Genomic DNA, 26,912 nt, shown 5'->3' with positions numbered 1-26,912 from the left:
TCTTCATTTACTTCTGCAGAGAGTGGATGAGCGGGCAGCATTCAGAAACGACTCAGCAGCCATGTGCCGTTGCAGGTGATTTTTACAGCAGAGGGTCTCCTAATTGTTTTCCAGGAGGTGAGCTTTAATATGCTGGACACCGCGGATGGGGGCCTGCTTAACAGCATGAGGCGTTTGCTGTCCGAGATCTTCATTCCCGCTCTCAGGGCCACGAGCCAGGGCTGGGGCGAGCTCGAGGGTCTTCAGGAAGCAGCCAGCATTCGGCAGGAGTTCTTGAGCTCTCTGGAAGGCTTTGTGAGTGTCCTGTCAGGCGCCCGGGAGAGCTTGAAGGAGAAGGTAAGAGGGAATAAGTTATTCCTTCAAAAGTTATCAGATGGTGAAGAAATCAGCATGTAAGTATGTAAGGCTTCCTTTCAATGGTCTTAATTCCATTGCCCAGCAAATCTGGAAAAACATTTTGTGGGAGTTTTTATTGCCCCTTCAAGAGGTGGTGGTGACTAGATTTAAGGGATGAATGCATTAGGGGTCCCTTAGAAGGGTCGGCCATGATGGAGGGTTTTATTCAGTAATAGCAAACGTTCGACTGCAAAGGGGAGCATATGGAATGCTCGTGGCATCGCTCTGCGTCCTAGCAGGAAAGGAATTTGGAACCATGGTGTGTGGCATGTGTCTGTGTGTGTGTCCACGTGTGTGCACGTGAGTGTGGGGTGGGTGATGGATGGTGGGTTGGGATGGAGGAAATCCCGAAGATGAGACAGAAAGGAGAGAGGAGTTGACACAGCTGGAGGGAGCAGATTGGGTCCTGTGGTTCAGCCTGTGACCCAAAGGGCCTTTAAGAATAAGTTTGGCAAAGGTCAGGTTTAGCTTCTATAAAACTTGTGTGATCTACGCTAAGCCTGTGTTAGCGGTTCCTTGGGGCAGAAGGTGTTGGATGCAAAACCATGGCGACAACAGCCCAGATCAGGGATGTGTGGGAGACAGAGAAATGCATGATATGGCCTATGATAGCAATGACAATGTATTTTTTTAAAGATTTTTTTTTATTTGAGAGAGAGAGAACGAGCAAGGGGAGGGGCAGAAGGAGAAGCAGACTCCTTGCTGAGCAGGTTGCCCAACGTGGGTTTCATTTCAGAACCCCGAGGTCATGACCTGAGCCAAAGGCAGATGCTTAACTGGCTGAGCCACCCAGGCGCCCCACCAATGACAGTGTATCACTCACTTTTCTCCAGAGAATGCTGAGAGTTTTGGACTTAGTGGAGTAGTGGGGAAGGGAGGCACTGGGCTTTCCGAAGGAGGTGGAATGAGGAAGTGGAGTTACTTTCATCCAGACAGGAGTGGGATGATTCCATGTAATATCCGAGTTCTATCTGCAGTGAACGCTGATGCAGGCCATAGTGAGATGCAAGTTGAAGGGAGTTAAATTGCTGTTCTACCTAATAAAGCAGTGCCTTCATAGGGTTCCACCTCCTCTTGTAGAGATATTCGAAAGGGTGGGTGGACCGCCACCTAGTGGGGAGATTGTGCCACTTCATGAAGTACAGAGCCCGCCTCTAGGAAACCAAGGATCACTCCTGGAGATGGGCAGGTGGCAGGTGCTGAGCGGGAGAGGTCAGGGATGGAGACGTGCTGGGGAGGTTCTTCCAGACTGGGGGTAGCGTAAGCACAAGCCCAGGGGAGTGGCGGCAGGTGCCTGCCCTGGTGGGTTTTCAGAACTCTGCTGGAGTGAAGCCAAGTGAAAAACACAAAGTGGGGAGGCTAGGTTCTCGGAGAACCAAGTGGTGTCTCTGAGCCCCACGTAGATGGGACAGACATAGAGCTTCTGAGAGTGGGAGTCAGGGCTGGAGGCCATCAGCCAAGGTTAGAGCTGGAAGGGCTGTAGCAGGAAGCAAGTGAAGGAAATGGGAAAATTCTGGTTCTGCGTTGGTTACCAACAAGCCCTTAGGGCCTAGGCTTTGTCAAGTGGCTCCTTGGCCATATTGGCATTTGAGGGTGACAAACAACCACACCCCTTCCTGCTGGTTCTGAACCAGTTGAGAGAAATGTACTTGTTCTGTGGTTGGTAAAAGCCAATTGGGCCTGAAACCTGTATTCAGGCATTTCCAGTGGCAGGTGCACCTTTACCAGAAGGAAATGCCCTTCTCAAATATTGATGTCCATTTATGTGTGCCAGAAAATGCTCCAGGTTTCTTTGTGAAGTCAAAACCTAACACACCTCCTTCCCTAACCTCATCCTCCTCCCTCCCCTGAAACGAACCCATGTACTTGCCATTGAACTTGCTAACTATAAGGATGTTATTGGGTAAGGACATGAGAGTCTTTTCATCTGGTTAGTGTCAAAAAAGAATGTAATGGATTAGAAATTACTCTCCCTCCAGTCAGTTTCCTTGAAGCTCTCTCTCCCATAATTCTTTGGTTTTGTGAGTTGACTCTTTAATTTCTAAGTAATTTCTAAGTTCCTTGTTAATTCCCAAATTTTGTGATGTTATGATGATTCTCTCTTTCTCTAGTACACCCCATCCTTTTTTTTTGGACCCAAAGTCTGCTCTCTCATCTTGAGTGGCACGTCAGTTCATCAAGGAGGATTGAACTGCCAGGGAACAGGGTAGTTTAGAGAAAACCTTGAGACCCTTCTAAGCCTAGGGGTCAACAGAAGAGTGTGTGTGTGTGTGTGTGTTTTAAAATTAACATCATCTTATTATTTAACTTTCATTCTAAATTAGGTGAACCTTCAAAAGTGTGACATATTTGAACTGAAAACCCTGAAGGAACCAATAGACTACATGACTCTAGCTAATAACCCTGAGACTTTGGAGAAAATAGAAGGTTATGTGAGAATATGGATCAAACAGACAGAACAGGTAATTTCCAGAAACCAGAAAGAACAGGTAATTTCCAAAAAATCATCAGTTTCAGATGCCATGCTACTGAAGTAGTCAATGGAAGAGCATATCATATACTGTTCCTTTTTTCTTCAGTATTTAACCTCAAGCCCCTAAAAAGGTGAGAAGTTCAATGTAATTTAATTTATAGTCATTAGTTAAGAAGATAGAGTAAGAATTTGAAGAGATGAAACAAATGGCTTTAAATACTTATGTCCAAGAAGACTGCACTTTGCCAATTGTTTTTTCAAGGTGTATTTTACTTGAGATAGGACCTCTGTGGAAGAACAAGGAGTTTTCCAAACACTGCCTTCTGAAAGGGAGCTTGAGATTTAACTTAAAAAAAAAATTTTTTTTTCAGGAAAATCCTTAGTGAAGGTGGACATTGAGTTGGAAAATAAGCACAATGAAAATTAACCAACTTAGGGCACGGGGGCTTTCCAAGGTTCTGTTGCTCCAAAATTAAACAGTAAGGGGATAGTCAAGGAAACTTTGTGAAGTCAGGTCCTGCAAAAGGTCATTCAACCTTTTAAAATAAGTATTTTCAGTTAGAACAAGTCAACTAAATTTTTGTTAAAGCACTCAAAATGGATACAAGTAGAAGACTGTCATTTGAAGCATGCACGTGAATGAAAATATATCATGATTCCAATATCATAATTGACTTATTTCCTTATTTTTCTTTGTCTACGTGTAAGTTTCGTACTGCCAGTCCTAGTCAGAGGTCCAAGGCTCTGCTGTGCCTTTTCAGGTCCTTGCGGAAAACAACCAGCTGCGGAAGGAAGCGGATGACCTTGGGCCCCGAGCAGAGCTGGAGCACTGGAAAAAAAGACTGTCCAAATTTAACTACCTCTTGGATCAGTTAAAAAGCCCGGATGTGAGGGGTGTGTTGGTCGTGCTTGCTGCCGCCAGGTCGAAGCTTCTGAAGGTTGTCAGACATTTCTTTTTGCTTTGTGCCACGGGAGTGAAAACTCTGTGTGCATTTTCGTGTCGTAGAGTAACTAGGCACAGGGAAATGGTATTATACCTTCAGTACCAAACTTTAAGATCGGATAATGTTGCCCTTTTATAATTCTGTGGAAATAGCCTTTAAACCAATGGTATCTGTTGGCCGCCGTCCATGTAAGTATACGTATTATTAGCGAGCATTGCATGTAATTATGATGTAGCACAATATCACGATTATATATATTATTTGAATTTGGAACTAAGCAGGAGTAGTTAAATAAGCACTTAACTTGAATATGGGTTTTTAAAAAAAAATTTTTTTTTTTTTTTTTTTTTTTGCCCTAGAGCATTGCTTTTCTATCCCTGTGTCACAAATTACCCTACAACTTAGCAACTTAACACTGCGGACATGTATTGTGTCACAGCTTGTGGGTCACGAGTTGGGATACAGCTCAGATGGCTGCCTGTGACTCAGCATCTCCCCTGAGATCGTGGTCAGGGTATCGGCTCATCTGAGGCTTGCCTGGGGAAGGACCTGCCTCCAAGCTGCTTATGGGCATCTTGCTGGGCTCTGCTCCTTGCTGGCTCTTGGCTGTTACCATAGAAAATGTGGGAGTGAGGCGCAAAATGGATCCAGGAGCTGGGGGAGGAGAGAAGGAGTGGATTCAAATGGGGCGCCGCCCTCTTGATGCTGTTCTAGATACTGGGGAGATTTTGCAAGAGAAGGCCGTGAGGAGATCCCTTTAAAACTTCAGTCAAAAAATCTGCGTTGCTCTTCAATGTGGCAATACCCCTCAGTCCTGTGGCTTCAGCTTCCTGCGAGGTGCAGAGGATAAACTGGAAGTTTGACACAGGGGACTTGTGGTGACTTTTAGCAGCTGTCCTGTTGGAAGTTCCTCTGTAATCAGTGCATTAACAGTGCTTTCCTGTCTTGCCTCAGACGTGGCGGGAGATGGATATTCGAGTCACTGATGCAGCGAATGAAGCCAAGGACAATGTCAAATACCTGTACACACTTGAAAAATGCTGTGACCCCTTGTATGGTAATGACCCTGTGAGTTAAAGGTCTCTACTTGCTTAGTCTACTGATGACCCTTTTGCCCTGGCTGATTTGAGTGTGGAGTTTGGTTCATTAATATTACAGTCTGTTGAAAAAGTCTTTGAAACCTCTTTTTACTCTCAAGAAAATTATATATGTATACAGTTGACCCTCGAGCAACATGGGTTTAGACTTTGCAGGTCCACTTATGTGTGGATTTTTTTCAATAAACACAGTACAGAGCTGTAAATATAGTTTATCTTTCTTTTTTTTTTTAGATTTTATTTATTTATTCATTTGTCAGAAACAGAGAGAGAGAGAGAGAGAGCACACAAGCAGGCAGAAAGGCAGAAAGAGAAGCAGGCTCCCCGCTGAGCAAGGAGCCCGATGTGGGACTCAAACCCAAGACCCTGGGATCATGACCCAAGCTGAAGGCAGGGGCTTAACCCACTGAGCCACCCAGGCGTCCCTATAGTTTATCTTTCTTAACTATTTTCTTTTCTCTGGTGTACTTTATTGTAAGAATATAGTATATAATGCATGTAAAAAACAAAATATGTGTTAATCAACTTTTTATGTTATTGATAAGACTTCTGGTCGACAATAGGCTATTAGTAGTTAAATTTTTGGGGAGTCAGAAGTTATGCCTGAATTTCCAACTACATGGGGGTTGGTGCCCCTAACTCCTGTGTTGTTCAAGGGTCAGCTGTACTCATGTCTATCTAGATCTGTCTATCTGTCTATGATGGATAAGAAATATTATTTTTAAAAACCTTTATTGTATATTCCAGTTTCCGTTAAGTATTGTAATTGACATTCTGGATGATATTCAAAGAAGTGTCGGAAGCATTATTGGCTGGTGTTTTATCTTTTAACTTTAGGAGTGCCTGCTTTTATTTATTACAAATTCACCATTAACCTTATCATTAACAGAAAGTTAATGTTTCTTGCACTGAAACAAAAGTTGATTAACTGCATCTGACTAAATAATACAAATAAAACTACCCTTGAATACATTTATGTGAAATGTCACTTAATATGTTAGTGGGAGGTTAATAGTGTTAAGTTAGTTGCTTTCTAGTAAGTAGTTCATTAGTAAGTGTTTAATAGTAGTTCATTAGTAACTAGTTAGTAGTGTTAGTTAATATTTTAAAAATTAAAAAAGCCTCTTAGCTAATTTTATTCTAATGAGGATTGAATGGTTACAGTATTAGAATTTTCCTGAATTTGATACTTGTTTCTTTGAAAACTTTTGTGGTGTCTTCCAGATATCCATGATTGATGCTATTCCTACACTTATAAATGCAATTAAAATGATCTATAGTATCTCTCATTACTATAACACCTCTGAGAAGATCACATCTCTGTTTGTAAAGGTGAGTGGATGGCATACAGTCTGTCTGTGGTAACATACATATTTTTGGCAATGGTTAATTTTTTAATAATTAGAAATTACTACATTGGCTTAATTCAGCATGTATATATCCTACAATGAAAGAAAAACTTTTAATCTCTCAATAGAGATACAATTTAAGTGTATTTGCGAGGCTGACTCTTACAAATCATAAAGCATTATTTCCAAAGATGATAAATATGGTGTTATTTACATAATAAAATGAAAAAATAGAGATTCTCTTTGAATTTCTTTCCCTATGTTATTTAGCAACATTATTTATTCCTATTGGGTAAATTTTAATTAAGAAAAACTATATTTAACTGGCTTTCTCCTGCTTTATATTTTATGTGCCACTTTTCCAAATTTATCTGATGCCACAGTTGTTTACTTGGTGTTATTAAAACAGTAATCATGATAATAAAAGCCACTTGCAACATTTCAGTAATCCATAAAGCAATTATAATGATTCTGCCAAAAAACATAACGATCTTTAAACCTTATGTCCTAACTCATAACTGTTTATGGTGAGCACTGTTGTTTTTCCCATTTTGAACAGTCTCTGAGAAGTAAATGACTTTCATTCCTAAGGTGAAAATTGTAAGTGTTGTATTAAGACAGGCATTTTCGCCTCATCTGGGCTTGTGTTGCGAATGTTAACATAGTAGGAGGCACAGGTCTTGCTGGGAAGGGGGACGTCCCTTCCAAGAGCTGGACGGGAGACTCCCTTTCTTTTGCTCTCAGTCAGGCACTTGGGTAGAAAAAGGAGGGAAATTCACAAGCTTCTTGCTGCACTTCTTTCCATGTTAGAAGGACTTGTTAGGGTCATGAGGGATATTCCCTGGAGTAGGAGACTCAAAAGTCAGTTTGTGTCATCACGCCAGGCTTCGTGCATCTTATCCACAAGGCCTGTTTGTGAACAAAATTGTGAAATCATCATTTATCTAATTTTGAAAAACCTTTCCCTATGGAAATTTTGAGGCAGGTACAAAAGGAAAGAGAATGGTACACCAACCCCCCAGGTACCGGTCCCCAGGTTCTGTCACACGCCGTCCATCGTTTATGCGCACTGCCGACCTTTGCATACACGTCCCAGACATCATGTCTTTCTACGTATACTGTATGGTCATCTGATTTTCCTTTTAATCTGTTAAAAAAAATCACAAGAAAATTCTGAAGAAGTTTTTTACAGTTTGGAGAGATGGATAAAATGTGAGTGGAAACAGATGTCAGCTTGACTCTCTGCTTCTTCTCCTTTTGACATTTCTGCTCCAGCTCCTGGTGTCATGAAATGACCAGGGTGGACAGGCCTTCTCATGGCTCTTGGAGACTGTGAGTGACATGTTCTAGCAGGCTACCTAAGGAGACTGGGAGAACCCTTAACAGATAGGGAAGTGAATCCCTTCCTGGATGGTTAAGGTGTTCACCCTGTACCCATGAGGGGGCCCGAACTGTTGATTTGCTGTAGTGCTTCCAACTCTGCGATTCGATGAATGATTTCGACAGTACATACTGGAATCTAACAAAGTCAAACAAATAGAAGCAGAGAGTAGAAGGATAGTGGCCAGGGGCCAGAGAGCGTGGGAAATGGAGAGATACTGGTCAAAAGGTACAACTTTCAGTTATAAGATGAATAAGTTCTGGGGCATCTGGGTGGCTCAGTTGGTTAAAGCCTCTGCCTTTGGCTCAGGTCATGATCCCAGGGTCCTGGGATTGAGCCCTGCATCGGGCTCTCTGCTCAGTGGGGAGCCTGCTTCCCCTCCTCTCTCTCTGCCTGCTGCTCTGCCTACTTGTGATCTCTGTCTGTCAAATAAATAAATAAAAATCTTTAAAAAAAATAAAAAGATGATTAAGTTCTGGGGGTCTAATGCACAGCATGGTAACTATAGTTAATAATACTGTATTGTGTACTCAGCATTCTCTAAGAGAGCAGATCTTAAAAGTCTTTTCAACACACAGTAGCTGTGAAGGGGTAGGTATGTTAACTTGATTGTGGGAATCATTTCACTCTGTCTATGAATATCAGGCATCATGTTGTGAATCTTAAATATATACCATTTTTGTTTGTCATTTATACCTCCATAAGGCTGGGGCAAAAAAATGTTGGTGCTGGATCATAGTTGTGGTGGAAAAAAGTAAACCTAATGTCAAGTTCACAGACTATACTCGGAGACGTAGAGGAGTCAAGGACCCTCTAGCCCAGCTGGTGACTGACGACTGTTTAATGTACTTAATGCCATTTTATTGGGACATTCCAGGTGACTAATCAGATGATATCTGCGTGTAAAGCCTATATTACCAACAATGGAACTGCTTCCATCTGGAGCCAGCCACAGGATGTCGTGGTGGAGAAAATATTATCCACAATTAAGCTTAAGGAGGTAATGGTCAGCTTAATAACATATTTAGGTAACGTTTTATCATTTGTGTGTTGTTTTTGTCGATGCATCTTAAATCACTTGGCAGTTACCATATTATTGGTTGCTCAAAAGTCATTCTTTTCGTAAAAACAGGAATTCTTTATTGTTCAAAAAATTGAATGCTAGCAAATCTGCTTTCACAATTTATTCACTTATTCTACTGTTTGGGGGCCTGTTATGCCCCGATGCTGTACTCAGTAGGAGAGATGCAAAGATGCGGTAGTTTCTTCAGTTTCTTAGGACGAATGGGGAGCTAGGCGTGGAGTGAGGCTACTGTTGACTGGAGTGACCGAGTGGAAAGGCTCTGCCATTGAGTTAGACCATGAATAATTAGGAATTTGTTAGATTGGGATTTGGGAAACGATGACATTCCCAGCTGAAAAATGGGTACACACAAAGGCATGAAACTTGAAGGTTTGCAATTCTGCTCTAAATTTGTGGCTGTCTCCACTTAAGAGAATAAGGTTGATACCTCTGTTGTGTTTCCTGCCTAATATTTTGATTTTTAATTTTAAGGAATACCAGCACTGCTTTCACAAGACGAAACAAAAGCTTAAACAAGACCCAAGTGAAAAGCAATTTGAATTTAGTGAGATGTATATTTTTGGAAAATTTGAAACTTTCCACCGGCGTCTCGCCAAGATAATAGACATCTTTACAACCTTCCGGACATATTCAGTCCTGCAAGATTCTAAAATTGAAGGGCTGGAAGACATGGTCACTAAATACCAGGTTCTTGTCTTTCTTTCTTTTTTATTATTTTATTTAAAGATTTTTTTTTTAAATTTTTAAAAATTTATTTATTTATTTGAGAGAGAAAGAGTGGGAGAGGAATAGAGGGAGAGGGAGAAGCAGACTTCTTGCTGAGCAGGGAGCCCTGATCTGGGCCTTGATCCCAGGACCCTGGGATCATGACCTGAGCTGATGGCAGATGCTTAACCAACTGAGCCACCCAGGTGCCCTAAAGATTTTGTTTTCTTTTTTAAAGTCATCTCTACACCCAGCATGAGACTGAATTTAATGACCCAGAGATCAAGAGTCCTGTACTCCACCAACTGAACCAGTCAGGGCTACTCACCGCACCCCCCCACCCGCCCCACCCTGGCCCAGGTTCTCTACCTTAAACTAAATTTGCTACCCTCATCCATAACTAAAAATTTAATATTTTGTGCAAATATCTATATTTAGAATGACTCAAATAATCCATCTGTAATGTTAGATGGAAGCTCATGGCCCTTGAACAATAAAGAAATTAAATCTGAGAATTGTGTAATGGTGCTAATATGTTCTTTTCAGGTATGTGATTTCGAGAATGACTTCTCAATACTCTAAAATTAATCATCGTTAGTAAGAGCATTTTCATTAGTAGCACAAGAAAAATGTTTGACTATAACTTATTATTTCATTTATTCATGCAAGAAATATTTAATGAAGCATATACTGTGTGTCAGGCACTAGCTAACACCAGGTTCTGAGTGTATCCAATTGTGGCCGCACTTAGCATTTTATTTGGAACTATGTCAACCAAATAAAGGGACCAGATTTTAATTTAGCTCGACTGCTCCCAATTATTTTGATTTTTAACTGCTTTATCCTATAAAGGTATATCTTAGTTTTTAAAGTGGGCACAGTGATCCAATACTGTTTTGATGATTTAAAAAAAAAAATTTACAAACAAAATGGGTTTTAGATTCTTAGTCTAGATATAGTCAAGTCTCTCTTGTTTGGGGACAGGAATATGAAAAGCTCAATTTTTTTTTTGTACTTGCATTTGAAAAGGATCATAACATTTACTGCGCACGTTGGCTTTTGTCCTCTAACCGTTTAGGCTAATATCAGGAATCTTTTTCATTTCCTGAGTAGACCAGATTTTAGGAAAAAAAGAAAAAAGACCTTTGTTATACAGCAGGAAACGTTTTAGGTGGGTTGGGTGTTATCTGCCTGGTGGGTAATCTATATCTGAAACAATAGTTTTGCAAGACAAAGACAGGATGTGTTCATTTACTTTTCAGTTTGGAATTTATTTATTTTCTATTCTTTTTTTTTTTTTTTAAAGATTTTATTTATTTATTTGACAGAGAGAGAGATCACAAGGAGGCAGAGAGGCAGGCAGAGAGAGATAGGAGGAAGCAGGCTCCCTGCCGAGCAGAGATCCTGATGCGGGGCTCGATCCCAGGACCCTGAGATCATGACCTGAGCCGAAGGCAGAGGCTTCAACCCACTGAGCCACCCAGGCGCCCCTTTATTTTCTATTCTTAATGAAAAAATAATTTTGGAGCATATGTCAAAGTTTATTTTTGAGGGAGAAGTTGAACTATACATCTAAATGCAGATAAAGACTGTTCTAACCTGATAAAAATACTGGGAAGAGAAATAGCTTTGAAACTCTAAAGTGAGATATGGAGAAATGGATATTCCAGAGGGTAGTGACATAAAATGCAGACGGTGCATGAAAGCATCAGGTGAGATTTTTGTGTTGGGATCAGTGTCAGAAGTTCAAAATGGTGACCATGGAGGTGAAACTCAGGCTCCTTGCCTGCCTATCAGGGTCCTGTCCATGCCTCCCACCTCCTTGCCTGCCTCTGTACTTTGATGTTCTCCAGACACAGGTCAGTTCAGTTCAGTCACCCTAGGGCTTACAGAACTTTTTTTTTCTGGAAAGTTCTGCCTCTGGATCGTCACATGGTTTTTCCTTCTTGGCTTCTAGATTTTCATTTAAACGACCCTCTCAGTAGAGTTTTCCTTGATCTCTGTTCCTCTCAATCACTCCATGTCGCATTGCTCATTTTACCACGGTGTGAAATTATCATGGTGTGAAATTATTTGTGCTTTACATGGATTCTGACCCCCCCTCTGCCACCAAGGATGGACGTCCTCTGAGGGCAGAGTTGTTTGTTCCATTCCTTCCTGTGTCTTCAGAGTTCACTAGTGTGGAATAGGGATGCACTAAGTATCTGTTAAGTTCATGATTTAGTAGATCGAGTTTGATGAGTTGGTTTTAGGTCATGATTAATCAGTTTATTAACTTAATACTCTTAAGTGACCATTTATATACAGGGCACATAACATGATGGGCGGCATTATATGGATACAGTGTCTTCATGGAACTAATTTTGTAGCTATACAGCATGGAAAGGGTAGGTTCTAATTAGTAAACTTAATTCAAGAAGTTACGCAGTTTATACACTTTTGTCTACTGAGAGATTTGAATTGATGTTTAAATGGAAATGCCTTTGAAGAAGAGATGATGGAAGGAGGCTCAACTTTCTTCATAAAAATTATATGCCTGTGTCAACAATGTGGGCACCTGAGTTTGGGAATGGCTTAGTACTTGGTTAAGAATGATCATAGAGCACGATAGCTCATTATTCTGAGCAAACAAAACGTAGGATAATAGTATTCTCAAGGAGATGAGTTGCCAGATTTGTACTTTTGTAGTCACAGACTGTGGCTTTGCAGGGTGGGAGGAAGCAGCAGTTAATTCTGGAGAGTCTTTAAATGGCAGATTGTGGTTTGATGTTTTATTTAAGGCATGTGAGGCCCGGAAGATAGTTTTTCATCTCTAGATATTACAAGTATTTTCTTCCTAGGCTGTTTGGGTTCTGTTTATGTTATTTATTTTCTGAGAAGACTTAAACTTTTCAATGAAAAATGTTTTGGTAAATTCTTCTTTGGGCTTTTAAAAAAATTTTAGATGTCATTAGTAAGAAATTTTTAGAGAAAGCATCTCTCCTACTTTTCAGATGTGGTTTTACTTTCCATTTTTCTTTAGGAATACGTAAAACCTTATGAAAATGCTTTCTAAATGATTTCTTTGAATGCACTAGGCAACATTATATTGCCTCTGATAAGCATGAAGCAATGCAAATAATTAAAGAAATAAGGCTCCTTTTAAGTTGATTTTTGGGGAATGATTATACAGGTTCTACGTTTAAAGGTTGTATTTAATTAAATAATGCAAGAATATTGAAATACTGTCTTACTTCTCTCATAACGTTTCAGAGTATGGTTGCTACCATAAAGAAAAAGGATTATAATTTCTTAGACCAGCGGAAGATGGATTTTGACCAGGATTATGAAGAGTTTTGCAAGCAGACTAATGACCTTCATGTAAGTCATGTAATAAAATTCCCGTTGACAGTTGTGTGTTTATTTCTTCCATTCTGTATAATGCTGCTAATCATTAACCATTCAGAAGGGAGAGGCGTCTTTTTCACAGAGGTGACCGATTGTAACCTCAGTCTGCATTTTGTGATTTCACATTAATAATTGAAGGCTCTTTTTCATGGATTAAAGGGTCATAAATATAGCTTTGGATAATGATCTGTAATCACAGACTTCTGCATGTCTTCCATCTTAGTTCTTAGAAAATTAACTTTCATCTTCTGTTGAAATGTGGGGTTATTAGAATATAGAAATTTGTTTCCATTTGTTTGTTACTTTATAGCTATGATTCTGACCAGCTGTCTGGTAGATTGCAAAGGCAGGGTTGCAGCTGGCCTTAGAAACAGTGGTACCAGGACCCACTCAGTGGTACCAGGACCCCACCTGGGTCCCTCTTGGTCTGCAGCCTCTTTCTCTTTTCCTTCTCCCCCCCAGCCCCCACCCCTACTCACCATAGACCAGCCATCTTGACTTCCAGTCCATATGAGCAATGAATGCCCATTAGCAACTTCTGAGAATATATATTAGAACCAGCCCCAGCTTCAAATCCCTAAGGAAGGGGTTGGGTTGGCCAGTTCTAGTGGAGTGTCTAGCCCTGGACCTGTCACCTGTGGGTTCTGTGGTGAAAGTAGGGGGGTTGGGATCTCTGGGTCGGGGGGAGGTTGGGAATGTTTGTCATTAGAGAAGGAAGATCAAGGAGGGTGAAGGGGAGATGACCCTGTGGCTGCCTACCATAGTTCATATTCAAACTTCTTTTCATCCTAGTGAAGTGCTAAGTGTACGCCTTTCTGATTATGAAAGGAAAGTGGCCATTCTGTTACTTCTTTCCCAAAATTTTTGATTTGAAGTCAATTTCTGCACTTGAAGAAAAAAGAGCTCTGAGGGGGTGGGTTCAGTGGTAAAAGGAATTATAATAGAATGAGCTAATTCTGTATGTTAGGTATTGTCCTAGCACTTTATGGGTGTCGACCATGTAATACTCACAATAATCCTATAAAGTGGGTGCTGAGAGGTTACTTGACTTGCCCAAAGTCACAGGGATAACAATTGAAAGAGTCAGGATTAAATCCAGGGAGTCTGGCTCGAGGATTCAAGTTTTTAACTATTATGTTGGAAGAAACGTTTCAGTTGATGGGGAGATACAGTGGCTATGATAACTTATGCAGTCACCTCTTTTGGGGCCTGATTCAGACATAAGGATATCGGATTTTTTTTTTAAGATTTTATTTATTTATTTGACAGAGAGAGAGAGTAAGAGAGAGTGGGAGAGCACAAGCAGGCAGAAGGGCAGAGGGAGGGGGAGAAGCAGACTCCCTGCTGAGCACAGAGCTCGAGGTGGGGCTTAATCCCAGGACCCTGGAATCATGACCTGAACCGAAGGCAGAGACTTAACCCCAGCTGAGCCACACAAGGGCCCAAGGACAGTGGAACTTGATCTCTTTGGAGACCGATGGACAGGGGCAGTCCTGATTCTCTGCTCCCTCTGCACTTCCCAGCAGTTTCGGATCACGTGGTAGTTCATTTAGTGGCTTGTATGTGGGATAGAGGGGGACGGTGAACACCTTGAGGGCGGGAATTGTCTTCACTCCTCTTTCTGTCTCGAGGTCACCTCACATAACTGGAGAGCAAAGAATGTTTGCTAAATTATTGTGTGAGTCATGAATTAATAGCAACTAGATTTGCTGCAATTAAACAAGTATTTACTGCATATCAGTTAGGCATTGTGCTTCTCTGCTGTGGGTTACCAGGACAGAAATAAGTCATGTAGATTTGCCCTCCGAGCTCGCAGTCAGACAGAGGCAGACATATGATATGACTAAAACGTACATATATGTTCGAATAATGAGCACGTCATATTAAAAGGGTGAATAGTGGCTAAAATGGGTGAATTGTGGCTAAAATGACCAACTATAACAGTATAATATTCTGATCTTGTCCTGGAAGTGAAGATTCAAAGATAAAAGGACATATTCCAAAGAAGTCCTAAGGAAGCTTACAGGGAGGACAAGCTGTAACACAGGATAGAGTCATTGCAACAGCAGGTGAGGGTAGGATGGTAGCCTAGTCTACCCTCTGCTTGGCTTGGATTAGCAAAGGCTTCAGAAGGGAGGCTGTACCTGATGCTAGAACAATACGTTGTCCAAGTGCATGGATGAGGGTTGTGAGAGGAGTGGGGAGACCTTTTCAAGACTGTGCCCACTTTGTATAATACCAAGAATACAATTTTATACATGCCCTACAGCCTGGTTTTAAGGCATTAGTTACAGATGCTAGTTCCTATTCTCGCTCATCTTTTATTTTTTAAAGTCACCACTATTGTTTATCTTGTCTTACACCTCAAACATGGTCACCATGTCTCTTTGGTTGGATAACCAATGTTCCTTTGACTTCTTTGTTGCTTTGTCCATTCTCTCTCTCTCTCTCTTTTTAAAGATTTATTCAGTTATTTGAGAGAGAGAGTACACAAACTGGGGGGAGGGGCAGAGGGAGAGAGAGAGAGAGAGAGAGAAGTAGACTCCCCACTGAGCACGGAGCCCAATGCAGGGCTTGATCTCATGACCCCAAGGTTACGACCTGAGTCAAAATCAAGAGTACAGTGCTTAACCTTCTGAGCCACCCAGGTGCTGCTGCTGCTGCTTCTGATTCTTTTCTTCTTCTTCTTTTTTAAAGATTTTTATTTTTAGGTAATCTCTACACCCAGTGTGGGGCTTGAACTCACAACCCTGAGATCAAGAGTCATATGCTCCACTGACTGAGCCAGCCAGGTGCCCCCCCCATTCTCTTTCTCTTAATCAGTCCCTTTCTCCTTTAAATTACTCATCTACTTTCATGAATTCAGCCCTTGTCTCTGTAAAATCAGGGTGAAAATACTGATCTTTCCATAGCTCTGGTTGGAGTTAAGGGCAGAGGTGGTGAAACTTGGAGACAAGGGATGGAGGGAACCAGTAACTGTGGTGTATACAAGGTAGAGACTGGAGGGCTTAGGGGGTGGGGTAGGAGTAGATGAGTGGTTTGGATCAGGGCTGTGTCCAGCACTCTACTGTCCAGGGGATCAGAGCCCGGAATCCTATCCAGGTTGAGGGTTCCTGCTGGTGCTGATTGGTCAAAGAGAGGGAGTACCTTGAAACTAGGAGAATGTTGGAAGTCTAGAAGCATCCTTACTCCAGCAGGCAGATAAGGCAGTATTTAGTAAAGTATGAGCTGTTGAGATGTCAAGCTGAGAGGAGAAAAAAACTGAGCAGGATCTGAGAGCCCAGAACTAATAAGAGGAGTAGTGTGAAGATTCCAAGACCAGACTCCACAAGACTAAGACAGGACCTAAGGACGAGGGAAAAGAAGACGAATTCAGTGTCTTAGATGTTCATACAGAGCTTAGCACAGGCCTTTGTGAAGCCACAGGGCAGAAAAACAAGGAAAACCAGGTACAGGTGTTAGGGTTCAATAAAGTTGTTGGTGTCTGAAGTGTGAGGGAGGGAATGGAGACATTGCACTTGTTCTAGTTGTGCATAGTTTATTTGCAATTTTTTTCTGTGAATGTGGGGCAACATTGGAGTGTTTATTTAGGTAGGGTAACTCTACTGCCCTTTAGTGCAAGACAATTTCTGAGTCTTAGGATGTGGTCTTTGCAGAAATAACATCAGTCAGTCAATATATATAATATTTCCTATATATAGTTTCCGCGGGAGTAGTGAGAAGTACAGAGAGCAAAAATGTATTGTCATAAGTATAGTGATCCTTCAACTTTGGGGCTCTGCTGACTGGGGCAGGGAGCATTCCTACTTCCCCCAGGTAGCAATGTCTCTTCAAATGTTGAGTGTTCCCAGTGGTTTTCTGGATATTTCTAACTGGTTGTCTTGCCAAATTTCTTGTGTACTATCATGCTCATCTTGGTACTAATTTCCACTGCATGTGAAACTGGCTCCTGGTTTTATCACTAAGTAAGTTAATGATTCCTTTAGAATGGTAGAGGCTCAAAACTTCTGTCTGGTAAAATTGACCAAAAAAAAAAAAAAAAAAAGGTTTAATTGAAACTTTATAATGTTCCAGAAAATAATGAAATAATTTTTCTGTCTCTGATTAATTCAGTTTAGATTTTTTTAAAAAAGATTTTATTTATTTATTTGAAAGACAGAGATCACAAGCAGGCAGAGAGGCAGGCAGAGAGAGGGGGAAGCAGGCTCCCCGCTGGACAGAGATCCTGATGTGGGGCTTGATCCCAGGACCCTGAGATCATGACCTGAGCTGAAGGCAGAGGCTTAACCCACTGAGCCACCCAGGTGCCCTCTCAGTTTAGATTTTAATGACAACTGTACTAAGTCTTACAGTGAACAAAAAAGTAATCACATGCTTCATTTTTTGGTGCAATTTTATTTTTGGACAAAATTATACAATAGTATAAGATGTGTGAGGTCCTCAAGACAACCACAGTGAAGATCATTTTGGAAAATTGATTTGAGGGTTGTATGAAAGAGGTACTTCTTAAAACTTTGATATATTTAAGTCATTCCTTTTGAAATTCTCAGGAGTTATTTACCAGTTTTTCTGTACTGGTCTTATGGTCCTGGGCTATGGACATTTCCATAGGTTAGCTTTTTGCTTTCCTTCTGCTGGGGCCCCAGTGGTTTTGGAACTCCAGGCTACCTGTTATATTAATTTCTTAGGTTAGACCCTCCCCTGTCATGCATAGTCTAAACTCAGACTCCTCTCCCAAGTGCGGCACAGACACAGGATTTCATTTGCTCTAGGGCAGAGGTCAGCAAACTATGCCCAAGGGCCAAATCTTGCTCTGTGTCTTTTTAATGAATTGTCCATGGCTGCCTCTGCATATAGTGGAAGATGAGTAGTTGTGAAAGGTACCTGCTGTACAAAGCTGAAAATAGTGGCTGCATGGCCCTTTATGGAGGAAATATAGCATCATGATGGCCTGCTTCATCCATTCACAGCTCTGGGCAGTTGGCAAGCCCCTTGCCACTTTCCCCACCTTGTGGACAGAATCACTGCTTGGGCTGGGCTGCATTTAAAGGGCCCTGGCTTTCTGCAGGGATCTCTCGAGAGTGTTAAGACCCCACAACTTCTCTGCCCACCCTGTGATAAAACCCCAGTGCTAACCCCCAGGCCCATGGAGCCTGCCATGGTGCCAGCTCCAGCTCCCGTGACTGCTCTGGCTTTCAAGTCCCTCTTTGTTCTGGCTTCTGGGCATTTATCTTTCAAACTCAGGTGAATATTAAGTTTTCTGTTGTATTTTGTCCTATATTGTAGGTGTTCATAGAGCATGGGGCGCTCTTTTGTCTTGCTGCTCAGTAAGACTTTTTTCTCCATAATAATTTAATAATTTATGGTGACAGATGGTGACTACACTGGTGTGGTGAGCACTGAGTATGTGTAGAGTTGTCACATCAACGTGTTGTACCTGAAACTGACATGACATTGTATGTCACTTTCACTTTGATACAAAAGGCATACTCTAAAATTTTTTTTTATAAACAGCATTTCTCAATGCAGATTCACTATTTACAATCAGACTTTATTCTATTTTAGAATGAGTTGCAGAAGTTCATGGATGTTACATTTGAAACAATTCAAAACACAAATCAAGCTCTAAGTATGTTAAAGAAATTTGAAAGGTAAAAATTGGAAACAAATTCTGTTTTGTCTTCTAAAATGGGGGTCATATGAGCACAGTTTTATTTCATTATTATTATTTTTTCATATTCTAATAGAAACAAAATCCTTTCTTGTCATTCTACATAACAAGGTCTCAGTTTTTAAGTTCTTAAGATGATTAAGAATTTGTTTTATTTCCTGTTAGTTTTGAAGGATTAACACTATATATATATATATATATATATATATATATATATTTATTTATATCTTTTTTTTTTTTTTTTTTTAAGTAAGCTCTGTGCCTAACATGGGGCTTGGAACTCACAACTCTGATATCAAGTGTCATATACTCTATTGCCTGAGCCAGTCAGGCACCCCAATCCTACTTTTTAAAACCACTTTATTGAGATATAATGGATGGATTGATGCTATTTTGGTTTTTTTAAAATGCCAAGTAAATACCTCGTTCTTTTCCACTACCTTATATTTTTTAAAGGTTTTATTTATTTATTTATTTGAGAGAGAACGAGAGTGAGTGAGTGGGGGGAAGGAATAGAGGGAGAGGCACAACAGACTCTGTGCTGAGCATGGAGCCCAGTGCAGGGCTTGATCTCGTGACCTTGATCATGACCTTAGCCGGAACCAGGAGTTGGACACTAAACCGACTGTGCCACCCTGGCGCCCTCCATTACCATAAGTTTTAAAATAACTCTTAATAAAGAAGGTTGCTAGGTATCTGCTCATTAATTCAAAACATTCATTTTTTAAAAAATATCAGATTGAACATACCTAATCTTGGTATCGATGACAAATACCGACATATTCTTGAGAACTATGGGGCTGACATTGACATGATCTCCAAGCTGTATACAAAGCAGAAATGTGATCCTCCTTTGGCTCGAGATCAGCCTCCCATCGCCGGGAAGATTCTGTGGGCCCGTCAGCTCTTCCACAGGATTCAGCAACCAATGCAGCTTTTCCAGCAGCACCCGACTGTTCTCCAGACGCCTGAAGCCAAGCCCGTGATTCGTAGTTACAACAGGGTAGCCAGAGTCCTCCTGGAGTTCGAGGTTCTGTACCACAGGGCATGGCTTCAGCAGGTGAGTCTCTACATGTGCGCTCTTCCAAGACGTCTTCACTGTCAAAAGTGGGGACCCCTCTGCTAGCACTGGACAGTTTCATTCCTGTAGGAAGTTGGATTTGTGGGTAGATCCTAAGGCAGGTTTGATTGAATGTAGATAATCAAAGAGTATAGTATGTCCATGAAGAAAAATAATGATGAATTTTGAAAAAATAATTATAAGCCAGGTAACAGAAACTTATTTTTATTTAATTTGCAGACTCCTAAGGGAGAAAGAAGATCCTGTTTATTGGTTCTTTTACCTAGTTGATTAGGATTTCTGATTTTTTTCTATCCATTAAGTTCTGTAATGGGTCAGTGACTACTAGTATGTCTCTGTTAAGCGAAGTCTTAAGTTTTCTTTGGTTATACTAGGTTTGTCAAATTGCATTTCATACCCTCCCAACACTTGTATCTCTTTGTAGATTGGCAGGAAGTATTTTGGAGGATAAAATTCAGACTGACAAGGCCTCTAAAATGGTGTCTCATTTTCCTGGTTCAGTTTTTGGTGCCTGAGCCTATAACAGACATGTCTCCATAATGGTATTCACTGTTTTTCTAGAAAACGGAGTTTAGTAGATTTTATGAAACTTATATTAGAAAAAATAACTGAGTAGGCATGAAGGCACCACAGAGCTAAATGGCTTTTGAGGAGCCATCACTATTTCCGTGTCTACTTACCTGTTGGGTGTGAGAGAGTCACAACACAACTGTTCTGTCAGATTGACTGCATGACCTCACTGCCAAGAGCTTGAAGGCCTTTTTCTGAAAGTGACCTTAGAAGAAGAGTGTTGTCTTTAATTTGAGAAGAATCCATCCATGAAACAATACTTACTGGCCATTGTTCCCAGAAATAGCTGAGCTAGATACCCTGTGTAGGCATTGAACTTTCTACTAGTAAAAATGTTGATCTCTTCACACAGATTGAGGATATTCACAGAGGACTCAAGGCGTCTTTATTGGTGAAGTCTCCACATACAGGGGAATTGTTCGTCAACTTTGACCCTCAGATATTAACCTTGTTTAGAGAAACAGAGTGTATGTCACAGATGGGTCTAGAAGTTTCACCATTTGCAGCCGCCCTGTTCCAGAAACGAGATGTATACAAAAAGAACTTCAGTAACATGAAGGTATGGTACTGTAATTTTTTTCCCCTCCTTTCTGGCTAGCCCCAGTTTGTATTAAAAACAAAAATGTGGTGGTGTGTCACTGTTGAGGGGCAGCAAGTACCCAGGATGGCTGGACAGGAGACTGAGGGAATGAGACGGTATGGTCAACAAGGGCCAGGTCGTCAATGATCTCATAAAACCAGGGTGTTTTTATGGTGAATGCACCAGGAAGCCATTGTAGGAATTGAAGCAGGAGAAAGAGGGAGGATGCTTTTTTTTTTTTTTTAAAGTAATAAAATTTGTTCTTGTTCCTGGTAGAGAATAGATGTTAGGGGGACAAGAGTGTCAGAGTGAAGGCGGCATGCAGGCTGATGTAGGGGCTCAGGTTGGAGATGAAGGTGGATTAAAATGGGGTGGCAGCTGAGTAGATCAGTGGATCAGAGAATAATGCCAATAGCAGGTTATGAGGGAACTCAAGGATGATTCCTTTGTTTTTGGTGTGAGCGATTCAACAGATTTACTAAAGTAAGGTGATTATGTATTACTGTGTAGGTCATTTTTCTGTACAATGTGCAGTGGCCCAGAATGAAAGTTCCATTTACAGAGATGGCAAAGACTGGGTCTACTGTATTTTGGAAGAGAGGAGGGAATCAGTAATTTCCATCTGAAGCACAAGATGATTTTTAGAGCTGCCTGGTGTTACCCAGGCAGATAGATATGTTAAGTCCGGAGTTGAATGGAGAAGTCAAAGTGGAAGGCATAGTTTGAGAGTTTAATTTTATTTTTTATTTTTAAAATTTTATTTATTCGTGATGGGGGGGGGCAGGGGCAGAGGGAGAAGCAAACTCCCTGCTGAGCAGGGAGCCTGATGCGGGACTTGATCTCAGGACCCTGGGATCATGACCTGAGCTGAAGGCAGACACAACCATCTGAGCCACCCAGGTGCCCCAGTTTGAGAGTTTTATAAATATAGTTGGTACTTAGGGGCACCTGACTGGCTCAGTCAGAAGATTGTGCAACTTTCTCTCTCTTTTTAAAGATTATTTATTTGAGACAGAGAAGGAAAGAGAGAGGGAGCAAGAGAGGAGGAAAGGGCTGAGGAAGAGAATATCCAAACAGACTCCTGCTGAGCACAGAGCCTGATGTAGGACCCGATCCTGTGACCCAGGAGTTCAGGACCTGGCTCGAAGCCAAGAGTCAGATGCTCAACCAACTGAGCCACCCAGACATCCCATGAGCACACAACTCTTGATCGTGGGGTCATGAGTTTGAGTCCCACACTGGGTACAGAGATTACTAAAAAAAAAAAACTTGAAACATAGTTGGTATTTAGTCATGGTCCTGGGTGAAATCGCCAAGGAAGAGAATAGAGGTAAAGAAGAGCAGAGGGTCACGGCGAAGCTCTGGGTTGTCTCAGTATTAACAAGTCTGAGAGAGGAGGATGATTATGCAAACAAATTAAGGATTGGTCATTGAGGTGGGAGGAAAGGGTAAGAAAATCCTCATGCAGGAGGGGATGATCCCCAGGGACAAAGGCAGCTTAAAGGACGGCAAGATGAGTGCAGAGATACCACTGTGATGTTTGATGTGGAAACCCTCGTTGCCATCTTATAGTGGATAACCTCATAGGATAAGGCTAGTGAAGCCATGCCTTTGTGTAATGCTTTACATTTTAACTATTCATTGTTCCATGTGGTCTTATCCATAGCCATGGTAGGTAATTGGGATAGAATACTATTATATTATCTTATGACAAAACCATGACTCAGAGTAGTTAAATGACTTAGCCAGGGTTTTATATCTAATAACTGGCAGAAGTAGAACCTGAACCAGACCTGGAGTCTGTTGTTTTCCACTCCTTCATGTTATATTAAAAAACTGATATTCCTCAAATGTGGCACCATCAAATATGGGTCAGCATGTTGAGATTCCCCTTTAGTCTTTTCTTGCCTGTTAGGAAAACCACTTAGTCAATTTACAGATTTGCAAAGAAACTAGTATTTTTTACTAAGAAATAATATTTATCAGAATATAAAGTTGCTAAAAATAATTTGGTTCACAGAATGATTATTTCAGTGTTCTGTTGCTGGTGACAACCAACCTCAAAATATAGTGCCTTGAAACAACCATTTCATTAGATTTCATAATTTTGTGGATAAAGAATTAAGCAAGCCTTGACTAGGTGATTTGTCTGTTCCTTGTGGCATTGACTAAGGTTATTTGGTTTGGCTTGTAGATATGTGATCTGGAAGGTCCAAAGTGACCTCATTCTCATGTCTGGTTCTTTGGTGGGTAAAACTGGAAGTTTCACTCAGTTGGGATTAAGGACGGGAGTATCTTTGTGTGGTCTTTCAGGATGGAAGTTTCAGGGTAGTAGAATTTCTTATGTGTTCATTCAGGGTCCTAAGAGAGGGCATTGCAGTAAACACAGAGGAAGGTGCATGGCTTTTAGGAGAGCCTCATAGGTCTTAGCATCACTTCTGTTGTAATGAGATGGGCTCCATAAGTCTACCCAGATTCAAGGAGAGGACACAGATCCTACACCATGAGGGAAGGAGGGTCAAAAAAATGTTTTAAAATGTGAAAATGTCATATAAATGACAATTTGAGCAAGTAAATTGTCATCTGATTGACATTATTATATCTTGGAGGTTGAAAGAGTGAAAGGTTAGGCTGGTAAGAACAGATATTCTGGCACATTTCGGGGACCACCTCCGCTGTTGCAGAATTATTGTGTGGACTATTTAACAGAACCGTCAGGCTCCCACGGATATACCAAAGTAGCTGAGAGATTGTTTTCTTCATCTTTTCCTTGGAATGTAGTTCAAAAAGAAATGAGCCTGCCTAGACTAATAGTTACGAGTATACCTTCTAAAGCCAATTTGATCTGGATACAAATCATTATCTTTGGGCAAATTATTTTACCCTTCTAAGCCTCAGTTTCTCACCTGTAAAATGAATAATATCTCTTGGGGTTAAAAGTATTAAGGGGAGAAGTAGAAGGCCTGCTGATATGCTTCCCAGGTAGAATAAGGGATGGACATTGAAAAAAGCTAAGCCGTGGATATGCTTCAGCGCGTGTCAGTAGGTACTAATAGAACCACCAAGGTAGGCGTTTCCAAAGTGGCTTTCATGGACATTGAAAGGATATAGAGAAATTGTGGAAAAGAATTGTATGAAGAAAGGATTGTGTGGTCCATCTGGGAAATGTTGGGTTTAACAAAATTCACAAAAATCCACTGGGCTTCTTACTTCCTTCTTGCAGTTTTCTCAGAATCATTAATATTAATTGTGATTGTCCAAGAAGGCAGATAGTGTATACAGTGTTTTCTAAACTTTTCTATCCAGGGACCATTTTTCTTACAGAATCTCTTAGGGCTAGTATTTCAGGGAAAACGCTTGGGTAACCATTGATCTAATGACAAAGTAATATCAACATGCACATTACAAATATGAACTTGAAAAAAATTGTATTTGAGAAATGTGTTAAAGTTACTTTCTTATAATTAATTTCTATTAATATGAACATTACCAAAAAAGGTAGGCTGGAAGCGCTTTTAGTCTTATTTAAAATGATAACATATGAAAAAAATACCGACAGTTCAATATTATACAACCCGTAAACTTCAGTGTAGGAACAGAATCCATGAGTTTCCAGTCACAAATGCTCCTGATAATAGTTAATTAATAAATGAGGGAAATATTGATTGATCATCTCCTGTGTGCCAGGTACTGTTTGAGGTGCATTGAACAAAACACACAAAATTTCTTGTTCTTACAGAAACTCTTGTCCTTATATTCTAGTTGGCTTAGACAGCAAATAAACCACGGACATTGCAAATATGTAAGTTACATAGTCTATTAGAAACTGATAGGTATATGGAAAAAATAGAGCAGGGCAAAGAGATAGAGTGTGTAGGTGGTTTTTGGTGATGGTTTACAAACTTACAAACTTAAATAGATATTCAGGATAGGCCTAATTGAGAAGAAGGCATTTGAGTAATTATTTGAAGGGGATGCAAAGTCCCTGAAGCTAGGGACCAGCAAGGAAGACGGTAGGGTAGGAGTAGGTAAGGGATGAGATGAGTGATTACAGATGAGATCAGAGACATAATGGGGACCAGATCTTTGCAGCCTCACAGAAGAACTTGTAGCCCTAAATGTGATGGGAAGGCATGTGGCCATGTAAGCAATGGGGTTAATTGTCTGATTTATATTTTGAAAGGATCCCTCTTACTGCTAAATTGAGCATAGACTGTAGGGGGCGTTGATGGAAGCAGGGAGACAATGGTAGACCACTAAAATAATTTAGAGGAGAGTTAGTGGTGGTGAGAGCAGTACATATGGTAAGCAGGTCAGATACAGATCTCTTGAATATGGAGCAAACAAGATAGCCTGATGGATTGCCTGTGGGTGTGAAAGACAGGAGCCACCAATGGAGAGTGCTGTGGGCAGAGAAGGTTTGGAGATGCTAAGTTTGAAATGTCTTTTATATTCAGTTGGAGATACTAAATACTCTTTCACCATATATGAATCTAGACTTTAGGAGTGAGATATGGGCTGAGACGTGAATTTGGTTGTCTTTGGCATATGCGTGATACCTAAAGCCATGACATTTGCTGACAAAAACGCTGGCTCCTGACTCCTTTTATGCTTTGGGTCTTACATCAAAACTTGGCCTTCGATTTCAGCAGTGGCTGAGGCGGACTTCTGGTGACCCCAACACTTCAGGTGATGAGGATGGTCCCAGGAAGTGCCCAGAGGAGCAGGCAGGGCCGGGTGCCCGCGTACAAAGCTGAAGGAATGAGCCTCGTGATGCACAGGCTAAGGCACTGGTAACTTGGTTTAGAAAACTCACTTGGCCTTAGAACTTTTCTCCCCTTTTGGACTGGGTAAGGGGTGCGAAACTCCTACTCTTAAGTTCTTTTTTTCCTCGTCTTCAGCTGTATTTTATTGGATTAGGAATTTATGTTTAGGGAGCGATTTCTCATCTTCTATTCTTGTTTTGTTTTTGCCCTGGAGCTACCAGGCTGCTCTTGGAACCCTTTGGCTGGACCCTAAATAGAGGCCATCCTTTCGGACCCAAAAAACCCGAGATATTGCAAGTGTGATATTAATTGATCATTTAACCTCCATTTCATTACAGATGATGCTGGCTGAATATCAGAGAGTGAAGTCAAAAATGCCTCCCACCGTAGAGCCGCTGATGGCCCCTCATTTGGCTAAAGTGGACGAAGCTCTCCGGCCTGGCCTGGCTGCCCTTACCTGGACCTCACTGAACATTGAGATGTACTTAAAAAACACTTTTGCAAAGATCAGTAAGTCTGTCTGAATGGTTATTATTTCTCATTTTGAAAGGCTGAGTTCTTAATGTCTACTGTATAATTTCTTCTAGAGAACTGTGATGTAAATAATACAATGGGAGGGTTATTCTTAAAGTGTTCCCAAGGGAATTTTATCAAAATACATGAACTTGTTGATTTCCTGGAAACTGTGTATATTCACTATTTAATTTTATCCCCAGAGATTAACTACATTTAAAAATTATTATTATTATTGGACACTAGATTTTAAATAAGATGGGCAATTTAAAGTTGGAAATCTGATCTGGAGATGCTGAGTGACTTCTGATGTGACAGAGATGTAAGCAGAAAGGATGAGTTTGGAACCCAGCTCCCTTGCCTCTAAACCAATAATCTTCCCAAAATACATCTCCCTGGGAACTGAAACAGGAGGAAATAGGCTAACATTCTAAAAGAAGGTATTTATGGAAGGCATAAACACTTCATAGAGAGAGTTTTCCAAATCAAATTAGAATAGGCTACCAAGGTAGACTTCAATACTATTCTCCCTAGAGAATATTAGGATTAGAATGTTTACACTTGGATGTTTTATTATAATGTTAGTTGGAGACAGGAGCGAGTTTCTAAAGTTCTCCTTAGTTCTCTGATTTTGTTTTCTTTTTGTGATTTAAGTGAAAGATCCAAGATGGAGGTGAGAAGTCCAAAATGGCTCTTTGGGAGTTAAAAATCAAGGTGTCAGCAGAGATAGTTCCTTCTGGGGGCTCTAGAGGAGAATCTTTTCCAGTGTCCAGAGGCTGTCTACATCCTTTGGACTCATGGTCACTTCATCCTCAAAGCTAGGAACATATTATTCTCAAATCTCTTTCTGTTTCCTTGCTTTCATGGGTAAATTGTCTTGTGTTTGACTCCAACTCTCCTACCTCTTCTTACAAG

The 26,912-nt window shown here is 40.8% G+C and overlaps 1 protein-coding gene across 1 annotated transcript in view; it reads left to right on the top strand.

The window, feature by feature from the left end:
* LOC111153413 (dynein heavy chain 5, axonemal) overlaps positions 1–26,912 on the top strand; it is a 238,313-nt gene that overhangs the window by 7,057 nt on the left and 204,344 nt on the right. Inside the window, exons 5-16 of the mRNA XM_022512429.1 lie at positions 115–336; positions 2,721–2,858; positions 3,631–3,807; positions 4,768–4,881; positions 6,135–6,242; positions 8,518–8,640; positions 9,196–9,411; positions 12,682–12,789; positions 18,382–18,467; positions 19,226–19,547; positions 20,491–20,697; positions 25,823–25,994. Coding sequence (XP_022368137.1) covers positions 115–336; positions 2,721–2,858; positions 3,631–3,807; positions 4,768–4,881; positions 6,135–6,242; positions 8,518–8,640; positions 9,196–9,411; positions 12,682–12,789; positions 18,382–18,467; positions 19,226–19,547; positions 20,491–20,697; positions 25,823–25,994 — 1,993 coding nt within the window. The remainder of the gene's footprint in view (positions 1–114; positions 337–2,720; positions 2,859–3,630; positions 3,808–4,767; positions 4,882–6,134; positions 6,243–8,517; positions 8,641–9,195; positions 9,412–12,681; positions 12,790–18,381; positions 18,468–19,225; positions 19,548–20,490; positions 20,698–25,822; positions 25,995–26,912) is intronic.

This window comes from Enhydra lutris, unplaced genomic scaffold, assembly GCF_002288905.1.
Source record: "Enhydra lutris kenyoni isolate GAN:26980312 unplaced genomic scaffold, ASM228890v2 scaffoldscaffold32, whole genome shotgun sequence".
Classification (NCBI taxonomy): Eukaryota; Metazoa; Chordata; class Mammalia; order Carnivora; family Mustelidae; genus Enhydra; species Enhydra lutris.
This window is presented reverse-complemented; position numbering and strand designations above follow the sequence as displayed.